This window comes from Eucalyptus grandis, chromosome 7 (assembly GCF_016545825.1).
Source record: "Eucalyptus grandis isolate ANBG69807.140 chromosome 7, ASM1654582v1, whole genome shotgun sequence".
Lineage (NCBI taxonomy): Eukaryota > Viridiplantae > Streptophyta > Magnoliopsida > Myrtales > Myrtaceae > Eucalyptus > Eucalyptus grandis.
In genome coordinates, this window is record NC_052618.1 from 33,685,627 (window position 1) to 33,708,075 (window position 22,449).

A 22,449-nucleotide genomic window follows, 5' to 3' on the forward strand; every position below is an offset into this window, starting at 1 on the left:
AAGCAATGTGGCTTAGATTTGCTTCGAAAGCAAGATCGCAACCAAATAGAATTGTTATTTATTGCCATAATTAAGTGCATGTGTCTAAAAAAAAAAAAAAAAAAAAAAAAATTCATCAAGATGCACACCAAATTGACGATATTTGTATTCTTTTTAACAAATTATTCTATTAATTGTTATAATAGTCATCAGAATACGACCCAATTATTTTGTATGTCCAGCTTTGTAAATAGAGGCCAGAATTTTCTTCAAACATTTATTGTAGACGAAAGGTCTCTCCAATGCAACCATATGGCCTGCTTTCTCAATGCATACCAGTGTCGCACTATTTCCCAAATTTCTGTCCAAAATAACATAACCGTACAAGTCAAATTTCTGCTGAAAATAGTTGAACGGAAACCCAGTGGAGCAAACAACATCTTTTAAGAATGTTATTTACAATAATAGATATCGGTTCGAAAGAGAGAGAGAGAGAGAGAGAGAGAGAGAGAGAGAGAGAGAGACCTATTTAACGGGAAATTATCAGTGAACCAAGTACCAATAAGATAAATAAATCATTACAAGTGTATCAATGCTTCCCAATTAGCTTCATGCAATTTCGCATAGGAACATATAATAGCTTTATTAGGTCTGCAAACCGTGCAAAAGAAAAGTTACATTGTCATTTTCGTAAATTGATTTTATATGTCAAAATTCATTTCTTAAAATTCTGATACAAACATATGCAATCTAAAGAGTTGTCTTAATTGCAAACTAAAATTGGATAAAATAAAATATGCGGTTAAAGTTTATGCCAAGACATGGCTTCTATTCTTCACGATGGAAGATAATCAAGCAAAAGGAAGCAGCAAAGACATGCTGATATAACAATATGGTTTCAACATTAAAACTTTAGTATTAATAAATAAATAAATATAAATTGATTGACGAACTATTAAATGGAAATCTGTAAACATACTCTTTCACTGATTTAGCTACTTCAGCAGGGAAGATCCTGTCATTCTCGCCCATAACCAGATGCACCTTCTGCAAAAAGATCCCATCAATCATCATCCAATTTCCACAACATTCTACAAATATGACTAGAAGAAAGGTAGTTCGAGAAAGTCTTGCGTCCGTACACCCGAATAATCCAAGTCCATTTCGTATCAACCATATGTAGCAATGGAATAAGTTGTAGCGTAATGGCTATTGCATTAATTAGTACATTGTTTGATTTAAGTAATATAGTATCTATTATACTATTTGTTGTATGAATCACATATAAAATAAGGGGTAATTTTTTTTTTCATTTATTACAGCTCCAATTTAATTGTTTAATATGTCCAATTAAAAGAATATTATGTATTACGTAGTTAAAAATATGATTGAAATAACAATTATAAATTTTGAGCATTGATTAATATAATCAGTAATGATTATTCATTATATTATGGATAATAAACTATTTGATTATAGAGATTTAGATAACTGCACCTGCTGATAGGAGGCAACTAATATGATGCTAGTTATTGTTATAAATTTTAATATAAACCAATGTTTGTGTCATAGATAACATAATTATTATAACATCCACTGTTTACTAATTATATCTAGTATTTTATTTATTAACGACATAGCATATGATTATGTCAAAAAAATATAATTAATGTTATTACTATATATAAATAATTCAAGCCTTACCAAAAAATAATAATAATAATAATAATAATAATAATAATAATAATAATAATAATAATAATAATAATAATAATAATAATAATAATAATAATAATAATAATAATAATAATAATAATAATAATAATAATAATAATAATAATAATAATAATAATAATAATAATAATAATAATTCAACAAATTTAGTCATAATTTGGAATAATAATCTAACATATATAGAGTGAGTGCAAGAGAAGGACGTGAATATTTAATGTAGTTTTGGCTGTACTACAAATTATGCTATAACAAATATTACTGAATACAAAAACTGTAAAGGGCATTCAACATGTGATATAATAGACACTATTACGACCAAACAATTTTTAACGTATTGGTCCCATGTGGCGCCACAGGATCTAATGGCTGGCAATAGCATTAAGTGGGTTCACATGCACTTCACATGCACCGAGTGCATGTTACAATTTTGCGTGTAGTCATTCACTTAGGTTCTAACCCCTACTTTCTTTTGCCTCCATTTCTGCCCCAAACTCTGTACAGGTTCTTACTATAGAATATGTAAGTTTTTGCATCATGTAAGTTTTGATCACTGATCATTTCGCTTGGATCTAGTTATACTAGATCCACTCTTGAAGGACAAGCTTGTAATGATCTCTGCCATTATAGATATGTTCTTGAAGAATAAGCTTGTGATGATCTCTACCAACCATGCTTTGTTGAAACGCCTTGATTTTTGGTTTTTTGTTTATTTTGGAGATCTATGGGTTTGTTTTGCTACTTGAAATTCCCTTTCATTTATCAGTTTTGTAATGAATGGAAATTTCTTTTTGACAAAAAAAGAAGAAGAGATTATTAGGTTTGACCAAATAAAATAAAACAGATTATCAAGTAAATGAAGACTATTAGTATAATAAGTGATGTGAGAGAACTTGAATGAGAATTTATCAACTAGATAGTGTTCGGACATCAGTTAAGAAATGGCAAAAGAACTATATAAGCGCCAAAACTTGGCATGAGATGACACTTAAGTGTCACTTTTTCTAAAAACAAATTTGGGCCACTTGAGTGTCAAATCCAGTGTTTTTAGCCATAAATCCTACATGACAATTTTTTAATAATATAACTCACTATATGACTCATCGAAGAGCTTAGTCGGTAAAGAAAAGCCAAAATGACAACATTTTGGCTCTTTTTTGAATTTTGATATAAATTTAATTTAATTTAATTTAAAAATAAATTATTAAAAAAAGAGGAAGAAGATAAAGATCAACCCTTGCCGCCACCTCCCACGGTCGTTGGGAAGGGCACCCGATGATGGGGGAAAGGTTAGCCGAGGTCAACGGGCCCTAGCCAAGGGTTAGTGACTCTGGTTGACCGATGATAAGGGCCTACCCCCTAGCCAACAATGGCTCTTGGCCCGACTAGGCAAGGGTCAACGACCATTGTTGAATTTGGGGGAGGGTTGCAACCCTAGCCCCAAATCTATGTGAAGGCTTGTAGGCCCTTGCCACTAGGTGGCCAGGGTCATCAGCCTTTAACTTGGGCTCGGTGACCTCAACGAACCCTTCCCTCACTACCCCCCAACCCTTAGGGGCGTGCAAGGGGAACCGCTGGAACCGGGAACTAGCCGGACCGGATTGAACCGGCCAGTTTTGGGTGGTTCCCACAATCGGCGGTCCGGTTCCCAGTTCCTAATCTTGGAACCGGTGGCCTGTTGGTCCGGTTCTTGGTTCCAAGGTGGGAATTAGACGACCAAACCGAACGAAATTTTTTTATATATAATTAATATACATAGAATGAATAAAATATATAAACATGATAACTTATTGCAACCAAAATTGCAATTTGAGGTAGCAACCTCTTATGTGGCCAAGAGACTCTTAAAACCCTTTTTGTTACTCTTTTATTTATAGAAAAAATCTCTTTATTAGTTTCATCTTCTACTGGATATGGGACTAAGGCTCCAAGAGACCCACAAGGCACTTCAAGCCTCCAAGAGTCCCACATCGACTAAACATTCAAAGAGCAGAAGATAGATTGTCTATAAAATCTAAGCCAAGCACAACCTTTCATCAAATTGTTTATGGCCTTCATGGTTAAAGTTAAGTGTGAAACACACGAAGTGTGAATCGCATAAGTGAAGTTTGAATATTTTGCACATGGAAACATGTGTGATTAGTTTTGTTAAATCGCCTGAGAATCGAATTGGATTGATTGGTCCGGAGCGCGATCATTCTTTACTGCAAAAAAGTAGAGCCGGAGCCAATTTTTTTGGACTAGACTGGAATCGATGGTCCGGTCCGATTCCTAGGACCAAATGGTCTGGTCCACGGTTCGTAACTTTGGGAACCAGTGCTCCGGGTCCGGTTTTAAGTTCCACCTTGGAATTGGACCAAACCGGGAACTGATCACCCCTACCAGCCCTTCCCGATGATTGTGGGGAGGCGGCAATGAGGGCTAAGCCCTCGCCTTGCAATGTTCATCTTCTTCCTTAAAATAATAATAATAAATAATAATAATATAGTTTTAAATTAAATTAAATTTATATTAAAATTCAAATCCGAGGCAAAATGACTTCATTTTACACTTGTCTCTCTGAAAAAATGTCATTTCAATATTTTGGCTGGATTTTCTCACTGTTGGCACTTAACTGATATATTTTATTTTGATTTTGGTAGTTACGTGTTCCTCTGTGCCAAACCGTGCCAAGTTTTGGCACTCCAAGGGTCCGGGTCTTGATAAGAAATATAGCAACTTTATATCGAGGTAAATATACCTAGCATTTCTACTAGGGTATACTAAATTGAACACAAAAAATATCAATTTCAATGATACATATGTATTAAAAGGCATGCGCATGTAATTACATATGAGATTCTAGCCTAGACTAAATATATAGAATTATCTTAGGATAATGATAAAAAAAGTCCTAAACATATTACATTAGTACCAATTTAGTTATAGACATTTCAATTGTGCTACTTTACTAAAAAACCTTGGCATGCTTTTTCAATTAAATCCATCTGGCCAAATTTTGGCTAAAAATCACTAACACCAATACCAACCATCCTACATGGCATGGTTGATGCTAATGTAGAATTTTTTTTTTAATGTTTTAACCTTTTTTTTTTTTTTTTCATTTTCTTCTCTTTTCCTTCTTTCCTTTTTTTTTTCATTGTGTCTGACGAGAGTCGTCGAAGCTCGCTAGCAGTGAGGCAAGGCCATCATGGCTGCAGGTAAGCCAACTTCACCATATCTAGGCAAGGCTAGCCTCACTGGCCAAGGACAAGGCCACCTTCGCTTGTGGCCGGCAAGGCCTCTGTGGCCCTCGCATGCAGTCGGTGAGGGCTTTGTGACCCTCGCCTAGTGGCCAACAAGCTCTAATGACCGTCCCCAACCATAGTGAAAAAGAGAGAGAGAGAGAGAGAGAGAGAGAGAGAGAGAGAGAGAGAGAGAGAGAGAAGGAAAACAATTAATGAAAATTCGAAAATTATTAAAAATTTAAAAAATGTCCATGTCAAAATTGGTTATACCATGTAGCATGACTGGCATTTAAGCTAGTAATTTTTGGTAAAAATTGATTAGATGAATTCAATTGGTAAAACATAAAAATGTCTAGAATTAAATTGACATAAGTGCAATAAGTTTGGAATTTTTCTGATAAAATTCATGAATTATCTTAGTTATCAGATGCAAAAGCCACACATCATCTGACAAGATGAAAGGATTGAGATCAAGTCAATTATGCATATCTTACATACACATGTTATGAACTTAATACATATAATCTACCGTTGGATTTGGGGAGACCCACATAAAGTAATTTTATATGTTGCAAGGATAAGTGTTCTAAGGACTAGCTTTTGGCGGAGAAATTGTAGCATACATCACCACTGTGAAATTTTTTACACGAGCACCTTTATACACTATCGACCGAGAAGATTAACTGGTTATGGTCCTCAAAAAAGGTGAATGAGATCGTTTGTGTATACTTTTCTTGATACAGGCGGCTTTGCTCAACTGGTTATGGTCCTCAAAAAAGGTGAATGAGATCGTTTGTGTATACTTTTCTTGATACAGGCGGCTTTGCTCTATTTTTCCCTTTTTATACTTGAGTAGGTTACAAACACGTCTTGCATTGTTAGAACAAAATTGATACTAGAGTGACATGTAAATTTACACAATCCAAGTATTATGCCTAGGATCTTAATGTCAGAGAAAATCAACAAAGAATGAAAGAAATATTGGATCTCATCTCATATTGCAGCCACCAAGAAAAATTTTCTCAATTAAGTGCCGCCTTGGTTCAGTACCTCACCCATAAAATGAGTATAAATCAGAATTTTTCAACTTATAATCAGTTTTTTTATGTAAGAACTTTTTTTTTGGTAACAAAGGATTCTATGGAGGGTTAAAAAATAAACAACCACCGAAGGAGAAGACTCATCAAACCTGAGAGTACTGCGGGAAAGCGAAATCCTTGTCTGGAATGACCAAAGCCTCCAGCAATTCGGCTCTCTCTTTTCTGCAGTCAAACAAAACCTACCATCCAACGACAAGAAAGGGATAAATGCGGTAAACATCTTATCTTTACAAGGAGAGTCTATTATGATTTTTACACATGTTCATAAATACCACTAGAAATCTCTCTCTCTCTCTCTCTCTCTCTCTCTCTCCTTCTTCTAAACGCCCTAGCGCACCATCATTGCCAGCACCGAACTTGTGACAGCCACCATCGATGGAGACCGCCACCTCCAGTCCCAGCACCACCGTAGGTGGCTCCACTTTGACGACAAGACGTGATTTGATAGATCTCTCTCTCTCTCCCCCCGTCATCTAGGCACAAATATCTTGATGATGATCATTCACCACGGAGGAGATGACATCTGATTGTCTCCCAAAAACAAAGGAGACTAGATCTACTTCGTTTTGTTCTGCCCCAACCACACCATCAATGCTGGCCGTGGCACTTTCCGACCGCCGCGACTACTAGAGACATCCAGCGACGTTACAATCAGCGTCACCCCCATTCCAGCAATAAGCTTGATGCAGCATCTCTCTCTCTCTCTCTCTCTAAGGGAGGCTAATGGATGGTGCTAGTAGTGGTGGTGGGACGGGGACGACGGTCAATGTGCCAAGGATGAGGGATAAATTTTGACAGATAGAAGCATATGATCAAAACCTACGCAATTGTTTGTTAGAATTTTAGCTCCATTTATTTCGTAAAAAATTAATGATTTGAAAAATATTTTTCTAAAAATAAGTACTTGCATCGCTTATAAAAATGAACGAATGAATGAGAAATATTATCATTATCCATGAAAATATTTAAATATAAATGGTTGTTGACAATAAAAATATTTTTCATTGATTAATTATTTTAATTAATACAAACAATCATTTTTACAAAAATATTTTATAAATTACACATTTTTATCGAAAGAAAAGAGTCAGTATATATGATTTTTCTAAAAGAGCTACACAAAACAGTTGAAGAACCTGCATTTAATTATTATTATTTTTTGGGCGGGGAGGGGGAGCGGGGGGGGGGGGGAGGCTGAGATTTTTTTCTCTCTGTTATATGTTTTACATATCCTATGCGGGTAAACGCAAATGACTTATTTTGGGAGGAAAAAATTATTCTTGAAAGAAAAATATCAAATACATATCTCAATTTTCACTTAGCAATTACCTGCGTACCTCTATTTTTGCAAGTATCATTGACATACCTCTAAGCAAAATCTCATATTAAGAAGATCAAATTGCCCCTACTTACAAAATCATTTTAACATATGCTTAAAATTTGAGTGGTTTGGCTTTTAATTGGTTTTCATTATTTTGGATGGGTGTGAGAATTCAAGATTTTACGAAGAGTATTTTTGTAAAGAAAATGGTATGTTGTAGATAAAGACACAATAATAATTGATGTGGAGGTGCTGATCCGTTTCCAAAGGTAAAAAACTCATGTAGCATTTACTATTTTCAAAGAAGATGTAAAATCATAGGTTCTACTAATCGTCATGGCTAAAACAGTGGCTTCCCTTATGTGAATGTTATCAACAACAGCACGTGACACACGCGTCCACGTGCATCTGCGCACACATGCACGCACTCACGCATAGAGGATTAGGGTTTTTTTTATTGGGTAATATAAGATGCACGGATTGCGTAACCAAATTTCCACATATGCTACGATCATCACTATTAACGCAATTAGTTATTTAAGCCATGCATGGTAAAAAGTGTTTATGTTCCCAGGAACATAAATTTTTGTTCTTTTGTTCCTAGGAACAAAAAAGGAACAGAAACGCATTTGTTTGTGTTTTTGTTTCAAAATTATTTTTTTGTTCTCAGAAACACATCTGGAATAGAAATAAGAAACAAAAAACAAGAAACAAAAAAAAGTTATTTCTTGTTTCTGGAACAAAATTTAGGAACACTTTTCTTCTTCTTTTCTTATTCTTTTTTCTTTCTTTTTTTTTGGCCGGTCGCCAGCTCGGCCATGGCCGACGACTAGTCGTCGAGGGCCGGTGACCTCACCGGAGTGTCGCCGACCCCCGGCGAGGCTGACCTCGCGCTGGGTTGGGCGAGCTCGATCTCGCCCAAATCTGGCGAGGCCGAGGTTGCCCAGCCGCCGGCGAGGCTCGGCCTCGCCGGGCCACCGCTAGGTCGGTTGGGCAAGGCCGCCGGCCCTTGTCGGCCGATCGCTGGCCATGGCCGAGGTCGGTGACCGGCCAAAAGAAGAAAAAAAGAAAAAAAGGAGAAATAAATAAGAAAATAAGAAACATAAGAAAGAAAATAGAAAAAATAAAAAAATTATTAAAAAATTAAAAGAAATAAAAAAATTAATCAAATTTACCAAACGTGTTTCTATTCTTTTTATATTTCTGGAACAGATTTACCAAACACATTTTTTTTTTCAAAAATTGTTTCCTGAAGCAGAAATATTTTTTTCTATTTTTGTTTCCAGAAACAATTTTTAAACAGAAATGTTACCATACACACACCGCAATTACTTATTTATTTGCTAAAACACACACAAAGTATTTGGATTTTGCTTATTGGGAAATATTAGGTACACAAATTGTATAACCTTTTGGACTAAGTGCTTTTCATATGTGCACATTGTATTGATCCATTATGTGATACAAGTTTTTCTACTAATTTTATCGTGACTCGTAATGCAATCTTGACATGCTAGCAATGTAAGGCTACAAGTGCAAAGGTTGCTTCAAAAAGCACATTAAAATCAAGACTGCCATGGATACGTGACAAGAAAAGCAAAATTTATGTAATCGATCGATCTTCTCAACCACCATCCACCAAGTGCAATCTTGACATGCTAGCAACGTAAGGCTATAAGTGCAAAAGTTGCTTTGAAAAGCACATTAAAATCAAGACTGGTATGTGACAAGAAAAGCAAAAATTTATGTAATCGATTGATCTTCTCAACCACCATCCACCAAATGCAATCTTGACATACTAGCAACGTAAGGCTACAAGTGAAAAGGTTGCTTCGAAAAGCACATTAAAATCAAGACTGCCTGGATATGTGACAAGAAAAGCAAAAATTTATGTAATCGATTGATCTTCTCAACCACCATCCACCAAGTGTGGTCCTATATAAATTTAAGAGCATGGTATTCCGGAATTTAGAAATGAAAATATAAAAAATGTTGAAATTCTCAACCACCATTGCTTGTCCTATTTAGCTTGCGAAAGTCTAAAAGGGAAAAACAAAGGCAAAAGTTATCAAAATTTCCGAGAAAGCCACGTCTGCAACTTCCCTTGTTTTGTTAAGAGCATTTTTGCGAAAATAACAAATATTGATGTCATTGGATTGTAAAGAACAAAAATTACGTTAAATTATTCTGAAACAATCAAAACAGGATACATATGCTAAATATGGATAAAATTATATAATTTGATAAGTAAAAACGATGAGTTCCGGTTAGCTACGTAATAAATGGAAAACTCATTAGTGAATTGATAAGTTTATTTTGATTTGATAGTTTAGATTACACATAGTTGACAAATGCATTTCATTTACATCATTGACACGATGAAAATTTAAAAGCCGATACCGGAGAATTGATCGATTATTTAGATAATGGACTAAAAACCTCTGGATAGAGCAAAGGTCCCCGTGCATGATCTTAGAAAAGTTCGCTTTGGTACGTACCTCCAGAGCGTGCTTGAAAACACATTTGGGGAGTCTAGGGAAGTGGAAGCTGCAAATTTCAAGCAACTTCTTCAGTGCACTCGCCGAATCAGGCAACAGCAATTCCGACCACGTCGGAAACCCCAACCTCTCTAAGCACTCTCGGCTCAGCGACTCCGTCAGCACCGGGACAGAGCATGTCGCCACCACCGACTCGACCAGCTCAGGCTGCAACTCGGCCAGCCTGAACGCCACCATCGCGCCGTAGCTGAACCCGACCACTGTGCACTGCTGCACTCCCAAATTTGCCAGCCCCCTCGCCAGGCACTCCGCCTGGAATCCCACAGTCCGGTGGCCGTCGCCAGTAGAGGAACCACCGAAGAAGAGGAGGTCCGGCACGTAGACTGCATAGTCCCTCGCAAGGGCGAGGACTTGGAACTGCCACGTCAGGATGCCGTCGCCAACGAAGCCGTGGAGGAAGACGATGGCAGGTTTTTTACCGTTGTTGGCATTCTTCTTGGATCGGGTCGGAGCCCAGATGTTCATGACAGTCCCCGGTTCGACCTCGATCTTTTGAGGTCTCACGCCAGCGAGCTTCATGGTCGCTCGCAACAAGGGCTTGTAAATCTTGACAGTGTTCACCATTCTCTCACTCTCTCTCTCTCAGCTTGATCATGCACAGTGTCGTCCATCTTCGCCATGTACGTCCAGTGGTCATATACTGTTTGGATATGTGAAGCCGACGGTGCAGTCTGACCCCACATGTTCCCATAACTTGCTTGTCCGGTTTTCCTAGGAAATTGAAATCTCATTTCTATTTTCTTGTTAAACCGCACATCCCTTCTATCTTTTAATTTTTCTTTTGGGCTGCGTATCATTGGGGGCTGTCTAGTCCCATTCCCACCATTGGAGCTCTCCCCTCCCCCCCCCCACTCCCGTCTCTCTCACCCCTTAAATGCCGTCTCTGCAGGCGCAACTTTCGGGTTTATACTTTTCCAATTTCCCCATCCGCGACCGTGAGGGGTGGCAAAGAGCATTAGAAGCTCGTTAGTAGTTCGATGTTAGTAGATGCCCTTTCTTTACTGTCCCTCTTCCCAAGGCCTTGTGGTTTAGCAGTCCAGTCCAAAGAGAGAAGAGGAAAGCACAAACTTAGCTTCTCTGAAATGACCCAAATTTTCGGATCTTCTCTATCTCCACATCAAAATGAAGGCTCTCCTCATGAATAGTCATGTTGCCAAGTTGTCGCGACCTCTTTTTTTCGGCGCCCGCGATTGGGTACGAGCGCCTAAGGAGGCTAATGGCTCGGCTGATATTAGTTATACCTGGACTCTCCCAAGTCCACCAATTCACGACTTAATGATCCAAGTTTTTAACTTGTAAATCAATTTTTAAAATGGAGTCGCCACTAATCGATTTTGGGTGGGTTGATTAGAAACCCAAGCGAAGTATCGAGAGAAATACTCACTCTTGCGCAACTAGAGAAATTAGAATCGGGGACTTGATGCAACCAGAGAAATTAGAATCGGGGACTTGATTATACTGGTTAATCACTAATGCCCTTTTGGTACCTAATCTTGTTAAAACCTTGAGGTTTTTTGGATGTTCGAGGGATTTTCCATGCATTTTTGGAGAAAAACATTTTTTGGGTCTTTTTCTAATTTTTTTTTTACATAAAAGGGATTTTTTTGGATTTTTGGGTATTTATGGAAAAATACAAATCCTTTTGGCTTTTTCTTAATTTTGGCATTTTTTGGAAAATATGAAATATTTTTGATTTTTTTGATTTTTTTGGAAAATAAAATATTTTTATCATTTTTGGAAAATATGAAATATTTTTATTTTTTGATTTTTTTGGAAAATAAAATATTTTTATCATTTTTTATTATTTTTCGATTTTCTGGAAATTAAAATATTTTTTAAAATTTTTGAAAATAAATTATTTTTTTTGATTTTCTTATTAAAATATTATTTAAAATAATATAAAAGCCGACCCGGGTCGGATCCGCGGGTTGGGTCTAACCTGGGTCGGCCCAAAATGCAGACGGGCCCGCTACGCGGGCTCGACTTTCTTTTTTTCAAAACAACGCCGCGGCCGGACGTTTAGGGATGCCCGCCCGGCTCGGCCCAACGACTCGGGTTCCTAGCGAAACCCTACCCGGATCCGACCCGACCTCGCGACCCGGCTTCTCGCCGCCCGAAATTGCGAAAAACCTACCCGACCCAACCCGGATCCGGGTCCGCTTCGTGACCGGAAAATCGCAAACCCTAGGGTTTGCGAATCCACTGGCGACGAGGGGGAACGGCGAGGCTTTACGGCGGCGACGACAGCGGAATACAGCGAATGCAATGAACGGCGAAGGCGACGGCGACGACCCTTTTACCTTTCCTCAAACAGGGACAATGAACGGTGATGGCAGGGATCGATTTACGACGGCGACGACAGCGGCGAACAACAATGGCGACGGCGATTCCTAGATTCGGTCAGATATGGCCGGAACGCCTTCTCTCTCCTCTGTGTATGCTCTCTTCCCTCTTCGGCCGCGAGCTCTCAGATCTCGGCTTGCGAGCATTCGGGCCTCCCCTAAAGTCTCTTGGGGGAAGCTTTCGAAGCTCGCTTGCTGTCGATCTTGCTTCGCGTCGTCTCTTCTTCGGTTGCTCCTCCTCCGGCCGACCTTGGATCTCGGCGTGCTCGTCCTCGGCCCCCCTTCTGAAGTCTCTCAGTGGGAGGTTTCGAGGATCTGCAGCCTTCGATCCTTCTCGGCCTCTCCTTTGCCGTCGTCAGGGGAGCCCTATTTATAGGCGAGGGGGCGGTCAATCGACGGAGCTTCGACCGTCGATCCTCGTGTGCCGAACGGCCTCCGCCGGCCGAATCGGCGTCCCATCTGCCACCTACCTGTCCTTCAGTGCGTCGCCAACTCCCCCATGTGCGTTGCCATCCTCTCCTCCCTTCTGGCATCACGCCCTCCATGCGTATGCTGTATAGGCGGATAGTGGAGGAAGATGACTGAAGAGGGCTGGGCTTGGAGGAAAAAATGGGTCGTAAGGGCCCATGGCTATTTCTTTTTTTGTTTTACTTTTGTTTTGTCTGTTTTTCTGAAAAAGACAAATTATAAAATAAAATAAAATAAAATAATATAAAAACCGATGGGCCGAGGTGAGCTCGCAAAAGTTGCATTCAAAGACAAACTGATGCCTAAATTTTATCCATGCATGCGTAGCAGATTATATTTTATTTGAGACCTATTATTCTATGCAGAAAAAAGGGCAATATAACTTTACATATACTAAGACAGATAAGAAGCTACCTAGAGTTACTTATCAGGAGTGAGTGAGATAAGGTGTAAACCCCGAGTTTGGCAAGTATCAAGGCATCATCTTACATGGTGATATGAAGAGGTTGCTTTTCCAGGGCTCAAACCATTCTTCGGTCGCCGTGACGGGAAATTGCTTTTCCAGGCCCCGAACCATTCTTCGGTTGCCTGTTAAAACAATCAATAATTTGTCTAGGACCTGAACCTTTCTTCGGTCGCCTTGACGGGAAATTGCTCCTCCAGGACCCGAACCATTCTTCGGTCGCCGTGACGAGAAATTGCTTCTCTAGGACTCGAACCATTCTTCGGTCGCCTGTTAAAACAATCAATGATTTGTCTAGGACCCGAACCTTTCTTCGGTCACCTTGACGGGAAATTGCTCCTCCAGGACCCGAACCATTCTTCAGTCGCCGTGACGGGAAATTGCTTCTCCAGGACCTGAACTATTCTTCGGCCGCCTGTTAAAACAATCAATGATTTGTCTAGGACCCGAACCTTTCTTCAATCGCCTTGACGGGAATTTGCTCCTCCAAAACCCGAACCATTCTTCGGTCGCCTGTTGGAGCAATCAATGGTTTGTCTCGGACCCGAACCATTCTTCGGTCGCCGTGACGGGAAATTGCTTCTTCAGGACCCGAACCATTCTTCGGTCACCTGTTAAAACAATCAATGATTTGTCTAGGACCCGAACCTTTCTTCGGTCGCTTTGACGGGAAATTGCTCCTCCAAGACCCGAACCATTCTTCGGTCGCCTGTTGGAGCAATTAGTGGATTGTCTCGGACTCGAACCATTCTTCGGTCACCGTGACGAGAAATTGCTTCTCCAAGACCCGAACCATTCTTCGGTCGCCTGTTAAAACAATCAATGATTGTCTAGGACCCGAACCTTTCTTCGATCGCCTTGATAGGAAATTGCTCCTCCAGGACCCGAACCATTCTTCAGTCGCCTGTTGGAGCAATCAGTGGTTTGTCTTGAACCCGAACCATTCTTTGGTCGTCGTGACGGGAAATTGCTTCTCCAGGACCCGAACCATTCTTCGGTCGCCTTGACGGGAGATGCACCAACCTTTCTCAAGGCATCTCATTTGTGGGTGCTTGATTTGTATCGAGGACACTAGTTGGTACCCGATCTTTCTCAGGAGATGCGCCGACCTTTCTCAGGGCATCTGTTTTGTGGGGGTGTCTGACCTCTGTCAAAGACAACAGCTGGTACCTGACTTTTCTCGGGAGGATGCACCGACCTTTCTCAGAGCATCGATTCTAGAAGATACCCGGACATTCACAAGCATATCAAAGAGTACCTGGATATTCACAAGTACTAACCTGAAGGGTATTTGGGCTTTTGTAGGCGTCAAAATGGGTATTTGGCTGACCATAGGCATTGAAGGGGTACTTGGATGATCACAAGTATGAATTATTGGGGGATACTTGGACATTCACAAGCATCGAAGGGGTACTTGATAATTGGAAATATCAAGAACATACCTTGGATATTTGTGAAGGTGTCCCACCTCTTGGCAATTGGGAAATATTGAGGGCGTACCTAGGATATTCGTGAAGGACTCTCACCTCCTGGTAGTTGGAATATTGAGGACGTACCTTGGATATTCATGAAGGTCTCTCACCTCCTGGTGATTGGGAATATTGAGGACGTGCCTCGCATATTCATGAAGGTCTCTCACCTCTTGGTATGGGGAATATCGAGGACGTACCTCGCATATTCGTGAAGGTTTCTCACCTCCTGATAAAAGGGAATATCGAGGATGTACCTGAGATATTCATGAAGGTCTCGCACCTCCTGGTAATTGGGAATATCGAGGACGTATCTGAGATATTCATGAATGTCTCCCACCTCCTGGTAATTGGGAAATATCGATGACGTACCTCGCATATTCGTGAAGGTCTCCCACCTCCTGGTAATTAGGAATATCGAAGACGTACCTTGCATATTGGTGACGGTTTCTCACCTCCTGGTAAAAGGGAATATCGAGGACGTACCTGAGATATTCATGAAGGTCTCCCACCTCCTGGTAATTGGGAATATCGAGGACGTACCGGAGATATTCATGAAGGTCTCCCACCTCTTGGTAATTGGGGAATATCGAGGACATACCTCGCATATTCGTGAAGGTCTCCCACCTCTTGGTAATTGGGGAATATCGAGGACGTACCTCGCATATTCGTGAAGGTCTCCCACCTCCTAGTAATTGGGAATATCGAGGACGTACCTGAGATATTCATGAATGTCTCTCACCTCCTGGTAATTGGGAATATCGAGGACATACCTGAGATATTCATGAAGGTCTCTCACCTCCTAGTAAAGGGAATATCGAGGACATGCCCCGCATATCTGTGAAGGTCTCCCACCTCCTGGTATGGGGAATATTGAGGGCGTGCCCCGTATATTCATGAAGGCCTCTCACCTCCTGGTAATGGGAATATCGAGGATGTACCTGAGATATTCGTAAAGGTCTCCCACCTCCTAGCAACATTAACTTGCATATAGCACAAGGCTTACCTGGGTGGCCGCTGGCACTTAAAAGGGGTGGAACACTTGGGTAGCCGCAGGTGTACAAAGTACTAGAATACTTGAATAAACACAAGTATTTAATGATATAATCTGGGACCACTCAGGCTGGTCCAAGTGTTAGAAAGCATACCTGGATGGCGGTGGGTACTTGATGATATGGGGATACCTAGACTACCGTAGGTATTCAACGATAAAGGGATACTTGATCAGTCACAAGTATCAATACTCTAGGGACAACTCGAACAGGTCGGGTGTTAGGAAAAGGGAGTATCCGAATGGTGGCCGGTACTCAAAGACAGTGGGGATACCTAGACAACAGTAAGCACCCAAACTCAAAGGACGACTCAAATAGGTTGAGTGTCAATAAGAGAGTACCTGGACAGTGGTAGGTACTTTAAGACAAATGGGGATAAGGATATGCTTACCTGGCAATATCTCTGATCTCTGAGAGTATGTCTGCTATTTGCACAATATGCACACGTGATTGTATATGCTGTAAATTCATGAATTTAAATGAGATTTATGCATAACAATTTTGTCAGTTTTGCATCATCTGAATTCCACTGGGGAAGATTTTGAAAGACAACCTTCATTTAGAATGTAGATGTCTTGAGCATGCCAGGTGAGGGACTTTTAGTCTAAAAGGACTTTTCGCTCACTCTCATGGAAAAGGCTATCCTAACCATTAATGCAGGATTTATAAGGACCACACTATCTCACTGTCATCATGTCAGCAAGGGTCCGAGTACTCTCGCAAACGGTACGACTTTACCAATGTGAGAGGTCTTTGTTGAAACTATGATGAAGTCTTGGTTAGCGGTTCATCAAAGGGGACCATCAAGGTCGAAGCCGATGGACGAAATGTTGCACGATCATCTCCGAGTTTATCAGTCAAGAATCCTGCGAAAAGAGATAGAGTAATCTTGCTCGTACTTCTTTGAGCGATGCTTATGCACATACGAAATCCTATGTTAATTAAAGTGCCCCTAGTCTGAAGAGACTTTTACAATGGGAATGTAATGTAGACTTGGCTCATATGTAAGAGGGTGAGAGTTGGTGACTGTCTCGGCATTTGTCACTAGTCTTTCTTGTCATATGGAGGTTCTGTGGACCACAACAACAACTTTTTCTTGGTTGTATTTTTGATTGGGGGGCATTAGCCTTGCTTTTACCAAGCACACTGTTTTTTCATGCCCTTATTTTTTATTCCAGTTCTTCAAATATGGGTATTGACCTCGCTTTTACGAGGTACACTGCTTTTTTATGCCCCTGCTTTTTTCATTCTTGTTGCTTGAGAGTTGATCTTGACAAGTTCAAGCAAATGCCTTTGTTAGACTATTGAGTCTTCATCTTTTGCCGGCGCTTCTGATTATGCTGCTCAAACAGCAGTGGCTTCTGCTTTGCCTACATGTGAGGGTGAATTTACAGACTCAATTGAGTTGTACAATGGATACAAGTGTATAAAGAAAAAGCTGCTCTTCATGACTCTAGGGCACTTAAATTAACGCGAGTGTTCATATGCAATAAAGACACTCAAAGATTGATGCAAGTGCAAGCAAGAAAATTTCTATCTCTCTTCTCACCTTGTGATGCTACTTTGCCTCTGATCTGCCCCAGTGTGGGGTGGTTCTTGACGAGGATATGAGAGAAGCTTCACCAGTGTAAGGAGCTTAAAGGGGTGAGCAATGAAATGCCTCTCACTATTTTGGTTATCGTACCATTCATGAGAGAACTCTTTATCCTGTAGTCATGGAATCTTCTGCACTCATCTCACAAGTGTATAGATGGGGGGGATTGGGTGTAGGATATAGTTTGCCTGTCATCATTCTGACGCGCCTCATCCAGCATGCTCAATCAATCTTGTATTCTTCACTTAGCTATCTATTCTAATAATCCTCAGTGGAATCAATGACTTAGACAGACAAAATCATCATGCATAATTCATCTGGAAATGACATGCAACATTTTGATTATGATGAAGTTTGAACTCTTCAAAACAAGTGAATGGTTTTGACTCAAAAAAGACCATATTGACAACTTTAGGAGTTAATAAAACAGTGTTTCCAAATATGTTAAATCTTGAATATCAAAAAGATTATTCACAAAGGGGTGTCGATATTGTCCCTATTGATTAGGGATATGACACAAGAAGGATCAGCCAGGGTTGGGGATCTGATCATTGATTTGACGAGCCTTTTTGCTTTTGCCTTTAGGACGCCATTTTGCTTAGGAGAGTTTGTCATGCCTCTCATTGATTTGTTATCCTTGTTTTTGATAGTCAGGTGATCCTGCAATAGATAAAAGGGATCATGTTAGTCAGGAACTCTTTCAAGAGTCGAATAACTGGAAGCGATACAACTTTACCCTTCACTGGTTCGTAGATGATTGGGTGAACCTGAAGTGAGAGGGGGACACGAAGTCCTACATCCCTTGCTTCGTTAGGTCAATTATTGGCTCCTTAATTGGCTTATGGATGGCACGTCTCTTTACACAAAGTCAAGTGAATTCGATGCAAGTCCTTTCCGCATACTAGCTTGGCCAGTGTTGATTTGTCAAACCTAACCATTGAGTTTGGTTCTTGAGTTGTGATGCTCCATGTCAAATAGGGAAAATACATCAAAAGCGGGTTCAGATAGCGGGAGTATTGGAAACGATACCAAATTACCCTTCCCTAGAGTTTGTTTGTGCTAACTCCTAAAGATATTTGAATGTCGATGATGGCCTCTTTATCTTGGCATAGTTCAATGTTTCCTTCAATTGGCCTTCCTCATTTGTGACCATGTATGCATGATTGCTGGTCGTTGATTCATCTTCAACGCCTTCCTTCTGTGGAATTTCTCCTTCTGTCTTTAACTATAGCATCATTGGGCAAAAATCATGTACCTCAAGCTTCTATGGAATCTGAGATAAAAAATCTCAAGCTTTCTGATGACAATTACTCCTTGGAAGAATATGTGCTTGGGGTGAAGTTTCTAGATTCCAAAGTCATTGTCTAGGGTGTGGGGCTATAGATTGCCTTGACTGTCTGGATTTTCTCCATGTTGATAGTAATCACTTTAAAGGAAGAGAATGAACTTTTTCCTTATGTTTCTGGGCTCATCAAAGTTGAAACTGTAGCATCTAGCTGTTTGGGCGCGTCGTGCGATAAGATAGTCCTTTGGCTTAGGATGGAGCTGGGCAGGAGTGAGGCATGTCATGGATGCTTTGATTTCAACTGTATGCATGTACCTATTATGTCTCACCTTTTGTATCCTGTAAATGGAAGAGAGGGGTTGTCATTTTCAATATTATGTTGAGGGAATAAGACTTACCCTTTTTTGAAATGGGATGCTCCTTTCTGTTTGCCCCCACTTTCTTGAAAATGTGTTCTCGAGTTTGGTTTGTTCACACGATGTGCTAGTTTCAAATGCCTTTTGTCACACTAAATCAAAGGGGATGATGTTCTGAAACATAAAGTGAGAGGGTTAGAAAGACAAACGTGCTTAAATTTATCATCTTATTTTGACAAAAGCTTTTGGGTGATGAAATATTTTTTATTTTCAAAATACGTCTTTGGGGGAGAAAAAGCATGAGGAAGCTGGCCTGGGATACCACCTCATGCTCTCAAAATATTTTCAACTTTATTTAATAGGTGGATTTACATTTTGGAAAAGTGTTTTCAAAAGTTAGTTCCTCGAGCGAAACTGATGTTGAAAATAAAAACAAGCCAGACTTAAGAAAGATGTACAAGTTCCCACGTAGGGGAATACAAAAGGAAATTAAAAAGGGTTCTACTCGAGCGGACCTGCACCCATTTCCCCTTATGGTCCTTCATTGATGGTGTCCATGAAAAAGTCTCCAAACATGGTGGTCATGTCATCCGGCCCTTCTTTCTCTGTTGCTAATGGTGGCACTTCATTGCCTGAATAATGCCCGTCCTTCACTAGTCCTTGATAGATGTTAGCGGTATGTGCTTTGACATTTCTGCTCTAACTATCTTCAGAACTGAATACCGCATTTACTTTGTCGGTGTGATCAAGGAGCGGATTGTCTTGGAATGAGAAAGCTTTAGTGTCTAACAGGTTCTGGATTCGACTCTTGAGGGCGGATCACTCATCAGTCGAATGCCCCACTTCTTCCATGTGATAGTCACATATTTTTTACGGGTCATAGTTGGAAAACTTTCAGCGTTGGGTCGTTTTGGCTCAATCGAAAGGAGGTTCTTTTTCCAGAGGACTGCCAGTACCTATGATGGAGATCCAGGAAGAGGAGTAAATTGTCTCTTGTTGTTGTAACGCTGAGATGGCTGACGGCTGGTGGTCTGTTGCTGTCTTGCACTTGTCTGAATTGTTGGAGAATGATTGTAGGTTGCATTGACATCTACCAGGGGTTCTTTATCTTTCTTCATGCTGAACTTGTCCGTGGATGCAGGTTCAGTGAACCAACCATCCCTCAACCCTATCTCGATTTGCTCCCCTACTGGAATGAGTTGATTAAATGATTCGACGATCGTGGTTACCATTCGATTGCAGTACTCGTAAGAGAGGGTTTTGATAAACATCTTTCTCAGCTCGAAATCGGTTGGTTCAGGACTGATTTGGGCGGCCAGATTCCTCCATCGGATAGTATATTCTTTGAACAATTCGTGCTTTTTCTTTTCGGTACGCTCAAGATCCTCACGAGAAGGGGTAATGTCCATTATGAACTTATACTGCTTGAGGAATGCCTCACTCACTTCGCTCCATGTTTCGAGAAGATTCATGTTCTTTGTAATGTACCACCTCAGGGCAGGGCCTATTAGACTTGATTGGAACAACTGGATCATTACTGGTGCATTATTAACGTATTCAGTCATTCGAACCAAGCACATTTGCAAATGAACCTTAGGGCAAGTCGTGCCATCGTACTTCTTAAACTCAGGCATTTTGAATTTTTCTGGCATTTTGACATTGGAATAAATGGAGAGGTCCGTCAAAGTAGGATCTTGGAGGCCTTGCAATTGTTTCAGCTTCTCCTCAAGCCTTTCGAGGCGTTTGTCATGCTCAGTTTTAGACAAACTATCTGGCCTAGCTTTCTCAATCATGGTTGGGTGCGGATCATCCTCCAATTCGGGCATGTTATCGTCGGTATCTCCACCTTGATCACCCCTAGTAGATGATTGTGGCAACAATACCTCGATTGAGGCTGGCGCAGGAGTGAGTTTGCCCTGGATGGAGTCTATCTGCTTTGAAAGTTGTTGAAGCACATTGAAGACTTGCTTCATTTCACTTTCCATGACCGCAATACGGCTTGGTACATTTTCTTCGGCCATTCTTGCTCTTGCTTTTGAACAAGTTTGGATCGGCGAACGTTGACATTCCGTGATTACCTTGTCATGAATAAACAAGCGTGCGTGAATACAAGATGTAAATAGGGAGTCAGTCCATGATGACAACCCAACCCTACTCATTTCGTTTATTCATGAAAAGGTAGATGATTTCCTAAGCATGGATTGAAAAAAGGCATGTGAGATGTTAGCATGGGCTAAAAGGATATTTAATTTGAAAGGTGAAAAAAGCATGAATTGCAACAAATTTTCAAAAAGATTTCTAACCCTTTTTGAGGCAAATGAAAATATTGCGAAAAGGAACTTTTTAACATGCTTGAGAATAAAAACATTAACTGAAAGTAATTTCTTTTGCAAAGTTTTTTTTTTTTTTTTTAACTTTATGACAATTACTTCCAAATTTAATTGACCGTGGTATTAAATCCTAGACTAATCATGGACCACTCAATATATGCAGGAAGGTAAATAAATTGCAAAGTACACGTAAAAAAGACTTACATCACTCGAGAAAATTGATGACAATCACATAGACATGCGCATGATATGTGTGGCTCGATTTCTAACTGAGAAGGTTTGTTGAAATTAAAAGGGTATCCGCCCGTCGCAGTCTCTCATTAGCAGCATACCCTCTTAACCTTGGCTAAGAAATTCGGGGAAAAGAAAGGCAACCTCTACATCACAGTCTCGCGTTCGAGGTCATATCTTTCTTAACACCATCTTGGAAATCCTATGGCTGCCCAGGTCCGGCGGTCGGGTTGTGTGTGCAATGTGTAGTGTTTAAAACAGTAAAGCATGCACAACAGTTTATAATCACAAGAAAACCTATTTAAAGCAAAATTAAAATAAACTTCTAAGCTACTGACTTGCATAAAAAACAAAAACAAGTCAGTAAAGCATTTAAACAAGATAAAAACGGCCTAAGTCTTCAAATGTCCCTAGCAGAGTCGCCAAGCTGTTGCGACCTCTTTTTTTCGGCGCCCGCGATCGGGTACGAGCGCCTAAGGAGGCTAATGGCTTGGCTGAAATTAGTTATGCCTGGACTCTCCCAAGTCCACCAATTCGCGACTTAATGGTCCAACTTTTTAACTTGTAAATCAATTTTTAAAATGGAGTCGCCACTAATCGATTTAGGGTGGATCCGCTTCGTGACCCGGAAAATTGCAAACCCTAGGGTTTGCGAATCCGCGGCGCCGATGGGGGGGGAACCGAGGCTTTACGGCAGCGACGACGGCGACGGCGACGGCAAAGACAACGGCGATAGCGGAATACGGTGAATGCAATGAACGGTGAAGGCGACGGCGACGACCCTTTTACCTTTCCTCAAACAGGGACGATGAACGGTGATGGCAGGGATTGGTTGATGACGGCGACGATAGCGGCGAACAAGAATGGTGACGGCGAGTCCTGGATTTGGTCAGATCTGGCCGGAACGCCTTCTCTCTCCTTTATGTATGCTCTCTTCCCTCTT

General features: G+C 40.5%; 1 protein-coding gene across 1 annotated transcript; it reads right to left on the reverse strand.

The window, feature by feature from the left end:
- Positions 1-203: 203 nt before the first annotated feature.
- LOC104429071 (putative aminoacrylate hydrolase RutD) lies at positions 204-10,615 on the reverse strand. The gene is made up of 4 exons (XM_018866492.2): positions 9,857-10,615; positions 6,127-6,216; positions 959-1,026; positions 204-340 (listed from the first exon to the last, which is right to left on the reverse strand). The coding sequence occupies exons 1-4, from the start codon at positions 10,478-10,480 to the stop codon at positions 205-207; spliced, it is 918 nt and encodes a 305-aa protein (XP_018722037.1). The 5' UTR covers positions 10,481-10,615; the 3' UTR covers position 204.
- Between the last annotated feature and the right edge of the window lie 11,834 nt (positions 10,616-22,449).